Source organism: Typopeltis vanoorti, chromosome 22 (assembly GCF_054136105.1).
Source record: "Typopeltis vanoorti isolate ZY-2024b chromosome 22, IOZ_Tvanoo_1.0, whole genome shotgun sequence".
In the NCBI taxonomy this organism is placed as follows: Eukaryota; Metazoa; Arthropoda; class Arachnida; order Uropygi; family Thelyphonidae; genus Typopeltis; species Typopeltis vanoorti.
The window spans coordinates 14,499,353-14,518,272 of NC_143570.1; the positions used below are offsets into that span (position 1 = coordinate 14,499,353).

The 18,920-nt window shown below is 33.5% G+C and overlaps 1 protein-coding gene across 1 annotated transcript in view; it reads left to right on the plus strand.

Moving 5' to 3' along the window:
• The window catches only part of LOC150094175 (uncharacterized), a 108,898-nt gene that overhangs the window by 33,409 nt on the left and 56,569 nt on the right, over positions 1 to 18,920 (plus strand). The window contains exons 4-6 of the mRNA XM_090412415.1: positions 4,646 to 4,708; positions 6,980 to 7,010; positions 8,775 to 8,946. Of these exons, the coding sequence (XP_090268541.1) occupies positions 4,646 to 4,708; positions 6,980 to 7,010; positions 8,775 to 8,946 (266 nt within the window). The remainder of the gene's footprint in view (positions 1 to 4,645; positions 4,709 to 6,979; positions 7,011 to 8,774; positions 8,947 to 18,920) is intronic.

Consider the following 18,920-nt stretch of genomic DNA (forward strand, 5'->3'; position numbering starts at 1 on the left):
GATTGTTTTTATTGTATTCAGGGAGCATTGGGCAGCATTCGTAATATCCTTATTTTGATGGCGGGCACGAATCATCATGATACAAGTTATTCTCTTCCATGATTCAGGTGGGTTCCAGCTATCCATCCTTTCTGACATCTTGTATATGAATGAAGAAGGGTCCAAACTTTTAAATGAAGAGAAGTGTGTGTTAATACATGTAACTTACGGAAAAATATAATTAATTATAAATATGTCAAATTTATCCCGAACACCCTATATATATATATATATATATATATTCCAGACTGCATTCCCATTGAGTGTTTCTTACCATCATGCTGTAACTGCTTGTTTTATTTAGCAATCATTCAAAGTAATTACTCCATATGTGAAGAATATTTTTTTTCTTAGTGTTCATGATTCCTTTTACAGTACTCTTTCTTCCATTTGTTACTTTCTCAATTGCCTCCAGAATATGTTTCCACTTTCCTGATATTTATTTTCTTACCACCAGTCTTTCCATGACTTGTTTAGTTAATTTTACGCAATACTTTGCTTTCTTACATTATCTCTGTATTCCCCAAGAACACAAACCGACTTACTAGGAACTTTTGATTCCTGACTGCCTCTAACTTCTTGAGTCCATAAAGTTTAATTTTCTCTCCTTGCAGATTCCTCATCACAGGCCTCTTGTTGAATAAATCAGTTTTCTTTAGGGGTTTGTCACTGAATTGCCAAGGTTTGGTTCTTGTTTTCAACGTTTTTCTTCAGTAATGTTCTGTATTTGAGTCTACAGTACACGTCTGATAGCTGTTCATCTTTGATTTGTTTCAAAACATTCTTACACACCCTTCTTTTCAGTATGAAGTTTTATCCTGCTCAAAACAAAATGGTGATCACTGGGAAAACTTCACTATTGACAATAACATCAATGAGACCTTTCTTATATCTTGTATCTTTTCTCTGTGAATTTGTGCAAATTTTAATAACTACTCCATGTCCTGTGCTGAAATCTAGCAGGTACTTACATTATTATTTATTAGCTTTGTTCTATTCTCCAAATATTCCCAAAACATTCTTATGTTTAATCATTTTCTACTCTGCTGTTTAGATCTACCAACTTTTCCTTTTCCATTATATCACCTGCTTTCTCTAATGTCTTGGAAAAATTTATCCACTTCTTTAGTAAAACCTGCTGTGGAACCATAAGCACAAATAACTCATTGTCCAGTTTCCCAATTCTGACAGTAGCCCACATCACTGTATACTTGATATTGCCTGTCATTAAAGATTATCCTCATATTTAGTATTAATGCTATAGCTAATCCTTTTCCCTGATAGTTATTGTCTGAATATAACACTTTGCATTTTTTGCTTATAAAGAACTCGCCTGTTTATTTCTTCTTTGTCTTGGTAACACCTATGGTATTTAACCAGTTCTTCTTCCATTTATTTTCCACTGATGCTTATGCTATTGGTGCCAATCATGATTTCGGCTGATGTCGAGTTTGAGTTTGTTCCAGTAGCTGACTTTACTGTTCGTCCTGGATCCTTGACAAAAACATTAGGTGCTTTGTTTAGCCAGGCGATGTCCCAGCTGGCATGAAATTCCAACATATGTCATCATTTTGAGTGTAAATTTAATTAAGCCAATAAGAATACAATTTTTAGTCTGCTAAATCCCAAATTGTCATTCGTTCAGTATCCAGGTAGATACCCAACAGGGTGCACCACAAAAGGTGAGCATTGGACATCATGTCGGTCTCTGCATTCCCCAATAGGCCATGTGGAGGTCTTCTACCTGGCTTGATCCTTAAGCACCTCCAGATGAAAACATTGGTATTTCAAAATTACAGTTCCCTCTCACATGCTTTGGGAATTAGAAAGCCATTAAGTGTGATTACTTATAATTTAATGCATAGAACATTCATGTATTATATCAAAGAATTCTCTGATATCAGCTCAATATAGTGTTGAATGTTCATCAATTTTCTCATCTGAACAAGCTGCATGACTGAAGTTAGGCTGCAATAACTAGGGATTTGCCTCTTGGTAGAAGCAAAGGAACAAGCTTCTTTTTTAAAGAGATGACAGTAGCTGGCTGAGTTAATGGGTTTTGAATCTCAGTCAGTCAAAACTTGTTGAAAATTTTTCAATAGGTTCAGAGATTCTTTTCGTATACAGAATAAGGATCCTACAGATTTCATCTTGAATTGGCAGATGCAGAAAAGCAGTGTGAGTCACTGTTGTAATCATTTAAGGACATTATTTGCTTAGTCATTAAATTTCTTGAAATGCTTGAGGGTGCATCAGACTTCAACAACAGGTATCCCAAAAACATCATAAAGCATTAGTGATGGACGTGGATTTGCACAAATAGACATAAGAATACCTGTCTTCTTTTGTAGTCATCGTTTTGGAACATCTTCAAGTAATTTCTCTGGTATACCTATTATGACCAAAATTGCATACTCTGCTCACTGTGCTGTTCTTGGATTTTCTATTGTACTATTGTTGGATAATTTTATATTTCCATTTTTTCCTGATTCTATATCTGCTTATTCTTTCCCTTGAGATATATCTTATACTATTTTCATATTTTTGCAATTTATTGTTATATATTTGTATATTGTATTTCTTGCAAAATTTGAAAATGCTTTATTTTTTTTCTTCATAACATCTGCTTTTATATTACTTGATTAAAATTTATCCTTTCATAATTAGGAATTTTTTTAGTATTTAAAATTTTATATTTTCTGTATGAAAATTCGTTTGCATTTCTTGCTATAAAATTATTTCTATGTTAATTGTTAAGCTTCCTTTACCACTTCTGTTTTCTTCAGGCCATTTTCATCTGCATATCCAAAAACTTTTTTTCTAATAGTATCTTTTATACCCTATGTGGGAAAAAGGGGACTCACTGCTGTTTAAACAATACTGCATTTATTGCAAAATCAATAAATAGTTGCCCCACCTTTGGCCACAATTACATTGTACACTCTCCTTGGCACATGTTCAGTGAGATGCTGTTAATTAATTACAGGTATATTTTTCCATTCCTCCTGCAAAGCAGTGGTCAGTTCAAACACAGGATGGACTTGTTTTAACACGAATCCAACGTTAGAGTTTATTCCAAAAGGCCTCTATAGGATTAAGTTCGGGGCTTTTGAGCTAGCCACTCGAAATTCTCTACATGCATATACTCAAACCATGTCAAAATGGAGCTTGTTTTAAGGCATGGCATGTTGAGTTGAAACAGGAATGGCTCTTCTCCATAAAACTAGTAAAATGTAGGCAGTTCTGCATTGTCTAGAATATCCCAGTACTTCGTGGTGTTCATGTTTCTATCCACAGCCACTGACGGTCTGAGTCCATACCATAAGAAAGATCCCCAGACCGATTTTTACAGTTGTGATGATACATGCTGGCGTATGTCACAATCAGCAATGACCATCGGATGTCACTGTATACCTCTCGGTTTCCACTGGTCTAGGGTCCATCGCCGATGTTCTTTGCGACAAGCAAGTCGCTTACTTTTGTATGAGTTATTAACGGCCTGTATACAGCAGCTTGGCCATGGAAATTTAACTTGTGCAGTTCCTTACTGCTTCGTCCATACACACTCACCCCTTTTGATTCCTGAAATTCTTTGGTGTTGATTTGTAGAGATGAATGATGATACTCATGGATGACATATTTGAGAGCTCTCTTGTTGCTTCCCCTCAATTTATGTAACTTTCCTGAACTTTTTTTTGGTAGTATGTCCCTCACGATTCCATTTACTAATAACATCTTGAACGGTTGATCGTAAGTTCCAATTTTTCTGCAGTTGTACGTACTGAGGTTGCTAATATGGCACCCTATAATAACACCTCTTGAAGTCAGTATGTTCAACATGCATGACCATGTCTTATGAGTAGACAATATACAATACTGTACGATGCCTGAGAATCTCATCTGCAGTTTTTGAAGGACTTCGGCATGCGATCTATTGGAATGTCCTATCTTTATTGCAGACTGGGGGTGTCTGGACACTTTTCCACATAGGGTAATTGCATTTCTATTCCCTCAACCCATATTTAAAAAAAAAAATAGTATTATTGAAATAAGTCTTCTTTTCTTTGTATCTGATTAATATTACACTATCAGATTTGATTTCATTATTTAAATTTTCTAGAAAATTTAATCATAACTTTACACTGTAGTCATTAATTTTGATAAGTTCCAAGAAAAAAAGTTTCTTTGGAATTGTAAACTTCCTTAATTATTGAATAAATGATGTGACCCCATAATTTAATTTTTATTTCTTCATTAGAATTCTAAGAGAAAACACCTGGTCTGTGTAATCTTTTTTAATACAGCTGACTCATTATAGAAAACTTGGTTGGACCTCAGAAATAGTTATAATGGATAATTTGGTACACTTCTGTTGTTCCATGACGTTTTCTATAGCAAATTTCCCTAAGTATTGTTGTTCATGGATGATTTTGTTATAGTGATTGTTTTTATAACATTTTTGGTATGTGTTAATGAAAAAAATTACTTTGAGGTATTCAATCATTTGATAAGTGCATAAATTGCACATTCCATGCTACTGTTTTTGATTAACTGTAATATGATGTAACAGTACTAATACTAATGTTATAAGAAATTTCTGTTGCAGAATGGACTGGATGGTGAAGATGATATTTCACATGATCAAAATTATCAAGATGCAGTTGATGAGGTAAGTGTATTGTTTTGCTAACACTTACATTTTAAATGTCTTCTACTTGCAGTTACCGATTGTGACAAATTCACAATGGGAATTACAAGGTAATTCCTGTTGTGAATTATCATCCAAGGAACTTCCATAACTTCTCTCCATATGAGTTGAGGCCATCTCTTCTGTCTTTCTTGTGGTAACAAGTTCATTACTCTTTAGACATACATTGAACATGTCCATGGCATTGTGAAGATACACTCCACATGGTCCACCATTTTCTCATGTTCAGTCCTTCCATAATAGTTTCATGCTGAAGGCAAAGGTAAGATATGCTGTCATAGGTCTTACCCGTCTTTCTTCTAACTTGCATCTATAGTCCATCCACCACACATGTTAAACTTTGTCATTTGGAGTATCATCTTGGTTTCCTTTTACAATACATCATTGATATTTGTGAACTGGAGGTTATGGGTCTGTTTTCTCCACCATCCATGACCATATTCTTTGAAAGACAAAGTTATGTCTGTCAATTAACTTTACGTTAAGGAAAGTTAATTTGATGTGCCGCAAACATCAGTCAGTTTCCTCATGAAATCATTATAATTAAAAACACTTCTTCCAATATTTCATTTGTCACATTGTAAATTGCAGATACATGTACAGTCATTCCTCGACTTACGTCCTTTCGAAGATACGTCTGTGATCTCATAAGGGAATAAGTAACATTTTCGGCTATGCTTTCAAACAAGACGCAAGCGAGTGTAAGGAAAAGCATGTATAGTGGCAACAGCTCTTTCAGCGGCAACCTCCCTCGGCTGTCGGCACGTGTCTTCAACAGTTCCTATGTTGATTTTTGTGTTTGAGAAATAGGTTGTGTATTTATCGTTAATTATTTTGCGATGTTTTGTGCAACATAGCTCCTACATGTACAATCAAAAAAACCTAGTGAAGAATCACAGAAAAAGAGGCAAGCAATTGATCTTGAAACGAAGTCGCAAGTTATAAAGCAACATGAAGCTGGGAAGCACGTCAGTGTGATCGCCCATGACTTCGGATGGTTTCATTCTACAGCGAATACAATTTTGAAAAATAAGGATAAAACTGCAGAGGCTGTGTTAATCTGCTTCCATTAAATCAACAATAGTGATGGCGCAACGAGAAGGTCCTATCAGTGATATGAAAAAGCTACTTGCATCAAGGATAGAGGACCTGAACCAAAAGCACATACCCCTTAGCACTGTGACCATAACTGCTAAGGCACTAAGTCTCTTCAACATGTTGAAGGAGAAAGCAGAACCCGATTATGACTAAGAATTCAATGCTTCCGGTTGGTTCATGAGATTCAAGCAGCGTTTTGCGCTGCATAATGTGAAAATGTATGGGAATCTGCAAGTTCTGAGAAGGCTGCCAAGGAGTTTGTGGGAAAATTGGATAAAATTATTACAGAGGAAAATTATTTGCCACAGCAAATATTTAATATGGATGAGACTTCCTTGTTTTTGAAAAAAAAATGCCTGAGTGGACATTCATCTACAAAAAGCTAAAATCTATATCTAGTTTCTAAGCTCCATGCCCGTATTACAATGGGGGGGGGGGCTGATTACTTTTTTTGATTATGTAGGAACTGTAGCCATTAGAGAGGAAGGTGTGGTGTATATGGCAGAGTTGTGCTCCTAAAAGAAAACTGTCATCTTGCCAATTCGGTTCTCTCAGGTAGCTATGAAAAGATTATATATAGTTTAGTCATTACCAGAGTAATCCATAATGCCAGTGAATAGAATAAGAACAATGGACATCATTTGCGTTTTGTTAGATTACAATCCCACTAAACATCGGATTAAGAAATTAGAGTATCATCCTGGCTCCATAAAATCACAGAAAAACAGAATAAGATTTAATTGGCATTTTAAATCTGCATATTCCAAAATTTGAGTATTAGATTTGAAGACTCCCACCAAATCTTAAAAATGAAAAGATTTATCATTTAATCATCAGAATTTAGAAACATCAAGTTACATAACAGCAAAATAATAAAATATGCTGTTACGTTTCAACAGTATCTCAGAGGTAAATAAGATGGTTGTTTTCTAAGATTACAGCATGGTTGCCAACTATACATGCTTTGTGCAATGCATGTTTATTGTTCTAAATAGAACTATTTTGTATTTGTAACAAACTTCTATTGTATAATTGTATTCTTTTATAAGTGTAAATTATATTACACACAACTTATAAAATTTCATACTATTTATATAAAGATACATAATTTCACTCTTTGCTCTTATTTTTCAGAGTGAGCAGAACATGGAAGCCAAGTGTAACGGTAAGTCATGTTTCCATATTTGTTTCCACATAGTGTGGGCTTCCCATTTTATGCAGTTTTTTAAGTCTTAAATGTTTGTATAAATAACAATAGAAAAATATTCACCAGGTCGATAAGCATAATTTTATCCATATTTCCATCACAGAAGTTTGAAAAACAATTGAATGGGTTTTCGTTAGATGCATGAAAACATTTGATGGCCTACAGGAGAATGTTATGAGGATCTCACAAGAGAAAAATTATCCCTTTTCCCTCCAACTGATAATACACTAAATCTGGAGAATGGCTTTTCCTGATAATTTACACGCTGAAGAAACAAATCAAGGAGCAGATATGCACGCTTCAATCAAATTATACTTTATATAGAAAGTGATAAATAAAAGAAGTAATGTGAAGAAATTAATGATTTACTGCAAGGAATTTTCATTATTAGAAAACTTAAAGCTTGAATTGATTAGCACAAGAGCGCAGTTTGTTCGCCAAGATGGTCGCTGACCTTCGATAGAAGATAGCACAATAAGAAGAAAAGAAGAAAGCTTGAATGAAGATCAGTAATCTGAATAATAATGCTAATAGATTAATATGTGATTTGAAAAGAATTTCTAAAAGAAGTGTAAATAATGAAGGAATTAATGGGTTTATTAAAGCATTTTCATGGAAATGTAAGAAAATGATTGAGGATCAATAATCTGAGTAATATTTCTAGTAGATTAATACATGACTTGAAAAGAACTTATAAAAGAAGTGTAAATATGCAGAAATTAATGAGTTTATTAAAGCATTTTCATGGAAATGTAAGAAAATGAAGATTATCATTTTCATTCTGAATGTTTTAAATTTAGAAGAGAAAGGTGAATGAAGACTTTTTTCCGTATTGAACAAGTCTTAGAGCAATGAAGTTAACAAAATATGATAGCAAGAAAATGGAAATATGTAGAATTCATAAAATAAATGAGGATCAGAATTTGAATATATCCTACGTGAAGTAGTACTAGAAATATTTTGTCATTAATTGAAAATGGAATCTTTCATTTTTGAAGAACAGGATTTATGAGCTTCATTACCCATAAATAACCTACTGAATTTTTTTGTTAAAAAAAGAGAAATTAGAAAAATAGATTACCATTGCAGGGATCTTATCTTTTTTAGCCAGTGTTGGTGGTCTGCATACAGACCTATAGGACTTTTTTTTTTTTTAAATTTCTATTATAGCAGTTATAAACTTTTCAGCTAAAAGTTTATTTTTTTACTATTAAAATTATTTCTATCAGCAGTAATATCTTTGAAAAAAAAAATGATTTGCAAGATGCTGCTTAGGAAATATGCAACTGAATTTGGACCTTTCACTTATTTTTGTGACAAGTATTGCCAATATCAGCTTGCAACAGTATGATTAAGTTGGTAATGAATTCTCTGACAGATCGTTTATGAGAAAGTAGTATTGGAGAAATATAATTGAGTAGAATATGTTGAAGATGATTATAGCTGAAAAATTTTATATTCATTTTACATAAGAAACAACACTTTGGCTGTTGTTGCTCCTTATACTGATGAGGATATTAATACAAATTCAATTAATGATATTTAAAACTAATGGTATTTAATTAATTTTAATATTGTTGCCATACAAAGTGTGATCTGGCATCTCAGAAATGGATCTGATCAGCATGTAGTGGATATTCCTTTACAATATGAAAAATGTTAATACTGAAAACCAAGATGAAATTGAGGGTGAAGCTCCTGAATTAGTTACTGTCGTTGCAGAAGATGAGGAACTGAGCGAGACTTCTGCCAATGCTGAGAAAGAACAGGCCGAATCAACCAACGTGACTGAAGAGAAAACAGCTAGTGGAGAAGAAGAACAGGAAGGAGAGCCAAAGGAAGCAGGAAAGGAAAACACAGAACTCACAGAAGCGGATACACCAAAGGCCAAGAGGTTTGTTTTCTTTACTACACCATTTAACTTTGATTTAAACCAAATTGTTATCATATTACTGTTCCTTTTGATAGCCTGTCTGTATTAAGCATAGGAACCGAGATTTAATCTAGCACTCTTGATGTGGATGGTTTGCTATTAATAAAAAAAAAAAAAAAAATACAAAAAAAAAAGATGAAATACAGTTTTAGAATAAGGTTCATTGGTTTGGCTTTAAAGATAAGTGAGAACTGAATGGCACGATTATGTTGTGGCAATATCTAAGAATATTAATAATCCGTAAGTAGCAGTGGCAGGAAACAAAAGCCTAAACTCATGAAGTGGAATGTTGTGGAGCAAAGTCTGTTGGAGTTTTCACTTACTTTTAATCATATATATGTATATACATGTAGCTCTTTTACTCTACAAGTGATGAAAAAAAAAAAAAAGTGAGCCCTATTCCTATAGGATATGTGTATATTATCTTTACATATATAGTTATATGTTTGTGTGTGCGTATATACTATATATATGTAGAGATACACAATTTTGTAGTGATGTTGAAACTAAAGTTGTTTCCTGGGGAAATGAGTACTAAAATCTAGAAAATTTGTGAATTCAAGGTCTGCTCTATAAACTGTACTTTAAGTGCAAAAATGAATACAGAATGGAAATGTATTATCAGACATGGACATGAGAAAGACAGCTATCTGTTAACAGAATTTCACATTTAATATGAAGATACCAAAAAAAAATTAGGAAAGTTACAGAATTCAACTTTAATCTTCCCAGTGATGTGTACCTTCTAAACAGTTCTCCCATTCTTCTCAAAGAAGATACATATGTGTGCATGTTTGTGGTGTCTTTATTTCTCATGTTATGGTTTTGAAGAATAGCATTTTTCTCAACTATGTGAAATTAGAGCTAAAAGAAAGAATACAGCTAATGTCATTCATGAATATAAAAATCTTTCATCGGTTGATATTCTGTGGTACCCAAGTATGTATGTATGTATGTACTACCACCTTTTGGGGAAAATTTAGAATTCTCAACTTATGCTTTTGAGTAATATACATCAGCCATTGAATACCTCTATATATTTTTTTCTTAGTAAAATGAGATTTTGTTATATATGGATAATGCTTATGTTTGGATATTGCATTTATATTTGAAATCATAATTTGATGGTGAAGCATTTAGACAAATAATTCTAAAGTTCAGAGAGTTTGAAGACTGTTGAAGAGAAATAGCCATTCACAGCTTTTGCCCTGAGTTGACTGGCTAATCAGTAGTCAGTTTTTCTCTTTAGACTTTAAAATAAGCAGAATGTAGTCAAAGTTGCATATTTGGAAAAAGTATAAATTTAATACTTTAGTAAAATGTCTAAAGTGAAATTTGTCACCTTTAAGGGATACTAAAATATGTACTTATTCAAAAGTTTGAAAATGTTTTATGTATTATATACCATGGCATTCTTCATTAATTTCCAACTTTTTTACGTATGAAAATATTGGCTCCCTTCCTGTACCTACTGTGCAGCTTGAGATCTGTCAATGAATAAAAAAAAATCTTCCATTTAATATCCTGTTCAAAAATAGTGTCTGATTTCACTTTTAAGGACATTTGATATATATAATGTAATTGGAAACAGTTGTTCCTGCTGGTTTTCACTTGAGGCAATGTTCATTAGCAGAAATATCTTATTGTACCAAAGAAGGAACTATTACTTGATTTGCTACACCTACCAACTTATATGTTTTGGATTGTTGCACATAATATTTGATTCGGTAAATCTTGGAGTAGAGAAGGAACAACAGGACATACTATAAAATACAATGAAGCCTCCTGCATTGTCAGGTGAAGAAAATCAGCAAATCCGTTTACAAGACGTTGCCAGCAGTTAATTTTAGACTGTTTTGATTGGATATGAAATAAAAAATGTGTACACCTCTTTGCACAGCTTACATAATTTAAATATTTTCAGTGGGTGATTCTTTTCAGTTATATTTACATAATGATGTTGAAATTAGCTTTAAGTAATATATAATGGCTACTTTGCTGATATATTTAACATATACTTACCATTTATCAACTATTTATATCTTTTGAGATACAAAAATGACAGGGCTTGATTTGCACTTTCTCTACGTACTTCCACTAGTCAATGATATACCTTTTTTTTTCTCCCTGAACAGTTATCCAAAATGGGAAATATAGGTTGTAAAATGAGCAGTTAAATACCATATGACATGAAATATATGGAATAGTACATCTTGTAAAATGGAATTTGTTTAGAGAATTTTAATTTTGAAGATAGGTTAATAAGTAAATTGCATGCTGGTGTTATGCTAAGTGGTTTATTAACTTTTCTTTTTCAGTTAATAGCAAATTGATATCCAGGATGTTGCTATAAATTAAGAATGGAAGAGATTGAGTGAGAGACAAAATATCATATCTTTATTTACAAACAAATATTAGTGTCAATTTTTGTATTGCATGGTCAGAACAGGGTGTGTTCGCATATATACAATGTCTGTTTTGCAAGCACTATTTGCAAAAAAAAAAGTTAGGATTGTGGACACTTTTCTCTTTAGATATACATAAGACAAAGAATGCAAACAACACACAATTCCCCCACCACCCCAATCAAAATCACAGGTTTGATAAGATCGCTCTAAATTTAAGTTTTTTTCTTTTCAAAAGTGGCCATTGGAATCCTATTAACTCTTTTTTTTTTATTTTCTTTGAAAATAAAAATTGTGCATGACCTTTATTTCTTTGATATCTTTTCTAACATGTTTTCCTCTCTGTTTTTTTGGAGCATAGATAATATTAATAAAAAGTTGTGGAAATTTTTTCCTTAAACTGAACACAAAAACTCATCTCTTTGTGTTTAAAAGATTTAACTAGAACAAGGTTTCTGGTCAATATATTTAAAAGAACTGCTTGTCACCTATATAATTCTTCTTTGCCATTTGATCTGCACTTTAACTTGGCTTCCTTTGAATGAAATTTATGCTGTCTTTTTCTGCTAAACTTTTAGAACCTATTCTAATCCCTTCCCCCAACACACACAGTAAATCCTGTACAGAAATGCAAATTTGCCGTAAGTGCACTACTGTCTAGCACACTGCAAATAACATGGCAGTGAAACAAAAGTAAAATCATCACGTTTTGTGTTGAGTGTAGCTACAGTTCTTTTAATATAGTGGAAACTTATTTGGCAACTTCAGTATTTTCCTGTCCTCTCCAGTTTAGAGAAATAAAACTAAACACAAGGTGAGTCCTTTTTAGAAGTTTAATATTGATAAATATCATCAAACAGTTTGGAACATGCTTTGAGGGCATAGAAATTTCTTTTATAGAAACATTACTAAAGAAATTACTAATTAAAAATTAATGTTTGAAAATATACTACTTGATTGCTGATCAATTGGCTGTTGTGTGTGTGCATGCACAGGGTGATCAAAATTAAAGTAGACCTTGTGCAGTGTAACCAATGATCCAGATGCTGCAAAACTTTGTATGAATACATTGTGTTGTGATGGATCTGTGAAAAGTTCCAAAATTCACCACCATGGACACTCTGATGTGCTGAATGTAGGTAGTGATTTTTCTGTGTAAGGAGAAAACGACATAAGCATAAATTACAAACACATTTTTATTCACTTCCATTATACATCCATGGGCTGTACTTATTCAGTGTGCCATCCATTATGCCACAAACTGCACCCTTTGCACAATGTGTTTGACAGCAGAATGCAGTTTGTCAGGACTGTTTTTGTGCACATGCTGTGTTATGCTGTTTTTCAGTGCTGGCAAGGTATGAGGATGATCTTGGTAAACCCTGTCTTCCCATTATACCACAAACTGCACCCTTTGCAGTGTGTTTGAGAGCAGAACGAGCTGGTCAGAGCTGTTGTTGTTGTGCACATGCTGTGTTATGCCGTTGTTCAATGCTGGCAAGTTATGAGGATGATCATGGTAATCCCCGTCTTTGAGAAATCCCCAGAGCCAGAAGTCACAGGGGGTCAGATTAGGTGAATGAGGCAGCCATGCAGTGGGAAATGCATGGCTGATCGGGTTTCTGTGAATTGTTCTCGAAGACCCTCCTGTGAGGATTTACCGATGTGTTGAGGAACCCCATCTTGCATGAAAATGACTGAATCCATGCACAAGAACTGGTGTAGCAGTGTCAAGAAAATTGTTTATCTTATTGCAATACCTCTTGACAGTAACTGAGCAGATCATAGGACCCAACTGGCAAATGTCCCTAAAAAAAGAATGGTCCAGTGATTCAAATCATCTGTCAACCTGCACCAGACAATAACTTTAGGTGAATACAAAGGAATATGTTTGATTGCATGTGGGTTTTTCATAGCCCATACTGTAATTGTGGGTATTCACAGCTCCATTTAAGTGAAAGTGGGTCAAATTTCCCCACAAAATCATCCACAACCACACAGCGTCCAACTCCACTGATGCAAGGAATGTTAAAGCAAATGTCACTCAACTCAGTCCTGCAGGCACAACTCCTATGTCAGGGGCAATCTTGAATGGGTAGAGATGCAGAATCTTTCAGAGAATTTTCCACAGTTGTGTAAGGTGCATACATGTGCCTTGATAGAGCACATGCACTACGGTAACCAACGCTGTTCATATCCCACTCCACAATGGTAGTAGCAACTTCATTCACTTGTCAATGCAAATTCCATGCATTTGGTGTTTACAACTCCCTGGTGTTGAATTTTGGATTCCCCCCCCTCTCAGATATTGCCTCTGCATGACAGTGTATTCTTGCAAAGTTTTCAAGCATCTGGATCACTGGATAGTGCTTCATGTCTTAAACAGGGATACTTTAATTATGATTACCCTATATATACATATACTATGTTGACAAAAGTATTTGGACACCTTACTTGCTGTGTGAATTTTGGATCATACCACGTGCAAATATTCAGGGCGTGTGTGTGTAGTTGCATGTTCACTGTTGAACCATAAATAAACAGATTAAGTGGAATCTTGTTTATTATTAATTAGTATTTTTAATTACAGAAAAATTAAGAGTATGGGTTAAGTGTAATTATGGACAGATTGTGTGTTGTAGTTCACTGAAGCCTATTCATACAGATAATATCTAGATATATAATTATTTTTTCTCTAATATATATTTTTTTTGAATATTTTTTATCAAGTTATTGAGAATACAAAAGATTTAACTGAATAAAAAGCGATTTAACTCATCACTGATATACGAATCAAAATTTCAATGATGAAATTTTGATTCGTTGTTCCCCTGGTTCTTGTTATACCCAAAGTTATTTTATTTATAAATCAAAAAAGATTGAGATATATTATTTCAATTAATATTTAGAATTATATGGATATAGAAGCATGTAAAATGTAAGTGCTATATATGTTTCACTTTTATAAATAAAGATAAAATGGGCCTACACAGATCATAGTATAAAACGTTACATATTACAAAATTTCAGTTAATTGCTTTGAATGTTAAGTGCTGTTTATTCATTGCTTAGTTCGCGTCATTGAAATGAAATCACATAAATATCTGCTTTTTCTTGCAAGTAGAAAAAAATGTATTAAATCGTCTTTGGTTCCTGCATATCTTGAACGTGACTTTCTCCTACATCTTTTGTTTCCTTGGTGACTGAAGTTAGGCATTCTTCATTTTTGTTGGGACTATTCTGTTACCCTTGAAAAAAGATCAAGAAAATTTAACTAGAGCAAGATTACTGTTTACCATATTTAGGACTGTTCATTACTTTAGGAGAAAACTATATATCTTATTTTCCTTAATCTCTCCCCACAACTTATCTTTTAGAAAGTATTCTATTCTGATCTATAGTACTTGTGTGAAGCTTACTATTCTGAAATCTTTGTGCTAGCACATTACTGACTTCTGTAGAGAAACACGATGAATATAAAAGTAAATTGCTTGTTGTAACCAAAGCTATTGTATAAATTGTTCTATTGTTCAATTGCATAAAATATTACGAGAAAATATTGAACTTTCCTGTCATAACGTTTCAATTCCACTAAACAATTTGATTGTGACAGGCAATAGTTATGTATTTTTTATACAAATCTAATTTAATACTAATAAATGATTATATTTTTAGTTAATATTTACATATAGCACTAAAATACTTCTATCTATTGTTTTTTTAAATAAAAATTAGTCATCACTAAAACAAGGTTACTGAATGGTCATTCTTTCCGACTTTGGGCTGCAAAAATTTAGGTAATGTGTACGTTATTTCTGATCTAGAATAAATAATTTCTACTCTGAATAGCTGGTATACACTATCATTTTACAGATCTCAAAATAGTTGACTACTGTGTGTGTGTGCTTGTTCTTTGGATACATAGCCAAAAGTGATTTACTGCATCAGTCTGTTGAATGCCTATTGACAGGTGATGCAGACTGTTTCTCAATAAAGGACAAGGTCTGATGGCATTCCTCTTTATGTGAAGATGTCTGCATTAGTTATTGAATCAAATTACTTAGCTGATAAAGCTGAATTAGATTCTGAGCCAGGTTTGATGTGCATTATTGTAAGACAAAGTGTTACATGCGATTTTCTAAGTTAATTAATCCTTATTAAAGAATGAGTTAGGGAAAATTTTCATTCTGCATACATGCAATTTTGGATCGACATTGACTCGACAGCCCTACGTGGGCCCTGCCCTTCAGAAATTTCTTCCAGCCTTCTTTATTCAATGCCAAACTTCAATTTTTGACTCCTAAAACCTTAATATCTTACATCACTCCATCTTAATTAAGGTCTTCTAATTTTTCTTTTTCCTTCTGGCTTAGCATTAATCTTAACTATTCTATTACTATCCATGAGTAATGTGTCCAACCCAACTTAATCTATTTATTTTTATGTACTTAATGTCTGGCTCATTAAATATATATTCATCTATATAGTTCATGGTTTTATCTTCATGGCTCTTATCTCATATCTTCATCACTAGTGTGGTTCCTTTGCTGCATTTGTTTATATGCCTCATTTTTTAATACAGTCACATGCTCACATTCTGCATCAAACCAATGGTTATACTTGACTCTACTGACTTTTCCTAATACCATGTCTGCTGTTGTCACTGACATCCCTAAGAACATCCAAGCTTCATTAACACTCACCATATTTGGCTTTAATTTCTGATTCCTTTAATCTTTCCTTATTAAACTTTTTAGCTTGTGACCCATATATCTTGCATTAGATTTTGATTTTAATCTTTGATATAATCAAATAGTGGCCAGAATCAATATTTGCTGCTCTGTAAGTTCTAACATCCATCAAATTGGATTGGTGTTAAAGGTGCCTAATTCGTAGAATCACTGATAATTATGAATATCTTTTAAAGAGATGTTCTACACTATCTAGATTTAAATTGTAACGACTGCCTCATTCCTGAAAGATTGGAAGATTTTCATCCTTAGCAAATATCAAAAATTATTATTTTTGATATTATCTTTCTTGTAACATGAGTTATTGAAAAGCAACTTGAATAAGTAATTGATGTCTCTTCATGGGCTCTTGGCTGGGTTTAATTTTTCTGCAGAAAACTTGATGTCTGTGTATGCTGCTGCCAATAGCAAAAAAACTAATACTACAGAAACAAAAAAAAAAACTTCAGGATATTTTTTCTTTCAGAAAGCTTATATTCCTTGCCCACATTCTTTTACTTAGAGAAAAGTGCAAAAGACCAATGAATATCCTTTGCAATCTATTCTCTATAGAAATAGGGTACAGATCAGTTTTTTCTCTTTATCATACACTTGTTCTATCAAAGCAAGATTATAGGTTCCAAGTATTTAGTTCTGCAAGAGAACACATTCTTCTGATTGGATCCATCATTATGGTATACAAAGTCTTTGTCAGATGAACCTGCTTTTACACTGCCCTTTTAACAGACTGAAAAATAGTCTCTTCCAAAATGGTATTAAAGTGAAGAAGCTTATGCAAGCTTGTGACGTAAATGTTGACATAATGTTCTTTTGTGGCAAGTCTGCACCATCGTGCAACCTCACTGACATTAAGGAAGTCATCATGCTCAATCCTGATATACCTAGATCAAAGCATTTTGATTTGATTTTTTACCATCTGTACTGATGGTCCTCTGAGACCTCTGTTGACTGGTGCTGTTATTTCCTGACTTTATTATATCCAGTCAGATCCTGCTTAAATGCAGTAATTTTATAGCTGAACTGTATACGATTCAGCTTCTGTTTGTACAAGTAAAACCATTTTTCAAAAATGATTTTTACAGACTCATTGTTCCTCACAGGCCATCTCTCATATGTACAATACACCAGATGTGGATTGTACACATGCTGTATTCTGCTATATTGGAATTGAGGTAATAGGACTGCAGATGTATCTGCTTGGTCTGCTCATAGTTTTTCCATGGTATATATGTGGTACTATATCAGTACCATATATATACCACAGTCAGATTATAAGAGTGGCTGATTAATCAGTGGCACAAAGCACAAATTGCACATGCTTAGGCATTGGCAGTCTAGTCAATATAGAAACAAGTGGTTTTCATGTTAGGCTGTGCTTAGTTCAGCCATGTTACACATTCTTAGTGAGAGCTGATGTCCCACTTATTTGTAAATAGTTTAATATGCATGTTACTATTTGCCATGTTTGCCACTTCTCTTAAAGGAAATTTTTTGCCAACTGGCAGAGCTATATACACTGAGGCATATTTTATCAGACTTGACAAATTGCATGAAGTTTAATTTTTTTACGAAGAATTAATTTATACAAATACATTTGATTATAAATTTTATCTTTTGATACTTGCTTTGTTTAACTTGGTTTGTACTGATGTTAATTTTTTAAATTTGCTTTAAAAAAATTTACATACTATGTTATTTACTAATTTATTTTTATTAACTATTGTTGTAAATCTTGGTTTGACACAGTATGACACCATGCTGTCCTTGTTCCAACAAATCACACACGTTGCTTCTACTGTTGAGAAGAAACTATAGAAAATCAGTGTTGCATGTTTGTTGGCAGTGTTTAAGAGTAGGTAATCTTGATATTTTTCTTGGAAGTGCTGGTCTTTGAGAAATTAATGGGAGGGGGGCATTGCTGTTCCATAGAAATAAGTTTGGAATGAAGGGTGAATGGGAAATAGCAGGTTGAATGAGCAAAGCAAAACTGAAGAGCGAGAAGGTGAAGATTGTAAGTCTCCTACCATGCTGTGATAAAGAACAAACTGAGGTGGGGGTGTTCATAGCAAATGAATCAATACGTAGGTTGTGCAGAAGAAATGATGTAGAATTTGTGTATCTGTTGTCTGTGTTTGGAAATTATTTTAATAACGCTTATGAACTGCATCTAAATAGATTTGAGGGTAGGTGTGTGTAGAGAGAGGGAATTTGGGAATCTTGCATCACTAGAACATCAGCCCAACAACCAAGACCGCCCAATATAGCCCACTAGAGGCACCATTAGTACCCTAGGAACAGCAGTAGTTTCTCTCTTCTGCCTCATTTAACTTTTTGTAGTGCCTGCGTGTACGTATCATAGTTATATGTTCCCATTGAACATGAATCTTCCCTTAAAGGATTAGATATTTGCCTGTTTTGTCTACTGGTTTTGGTTTTCCATCTTGCTGTTGGGCTCTCCAACCCCAATCCTTCTCTTTGGTCTATATCTAACCACCTCTTTTGGTAGCTGATATCTTTCAATTTCTCTCTATATTCCTTGATCTTTTCATTTATGTTATAAATATCTAGTTCTTTTTTGATCTTCTAGGTCTTCATTTCTTACATGATCCAATTCTCATCTGTGTAGCTTGTATTTTACTTTCATCTTTCTTTTTAACTGTCCACGTTTCTGAACCATATAACAGAATGGGAGTGGCCATTACTTTCTAAAATTGATTTCTCATCTTGTTTTTTTTATTCAGCATCCTTTAATTGTTTCGCAGATTTTCTGAAATTTCTG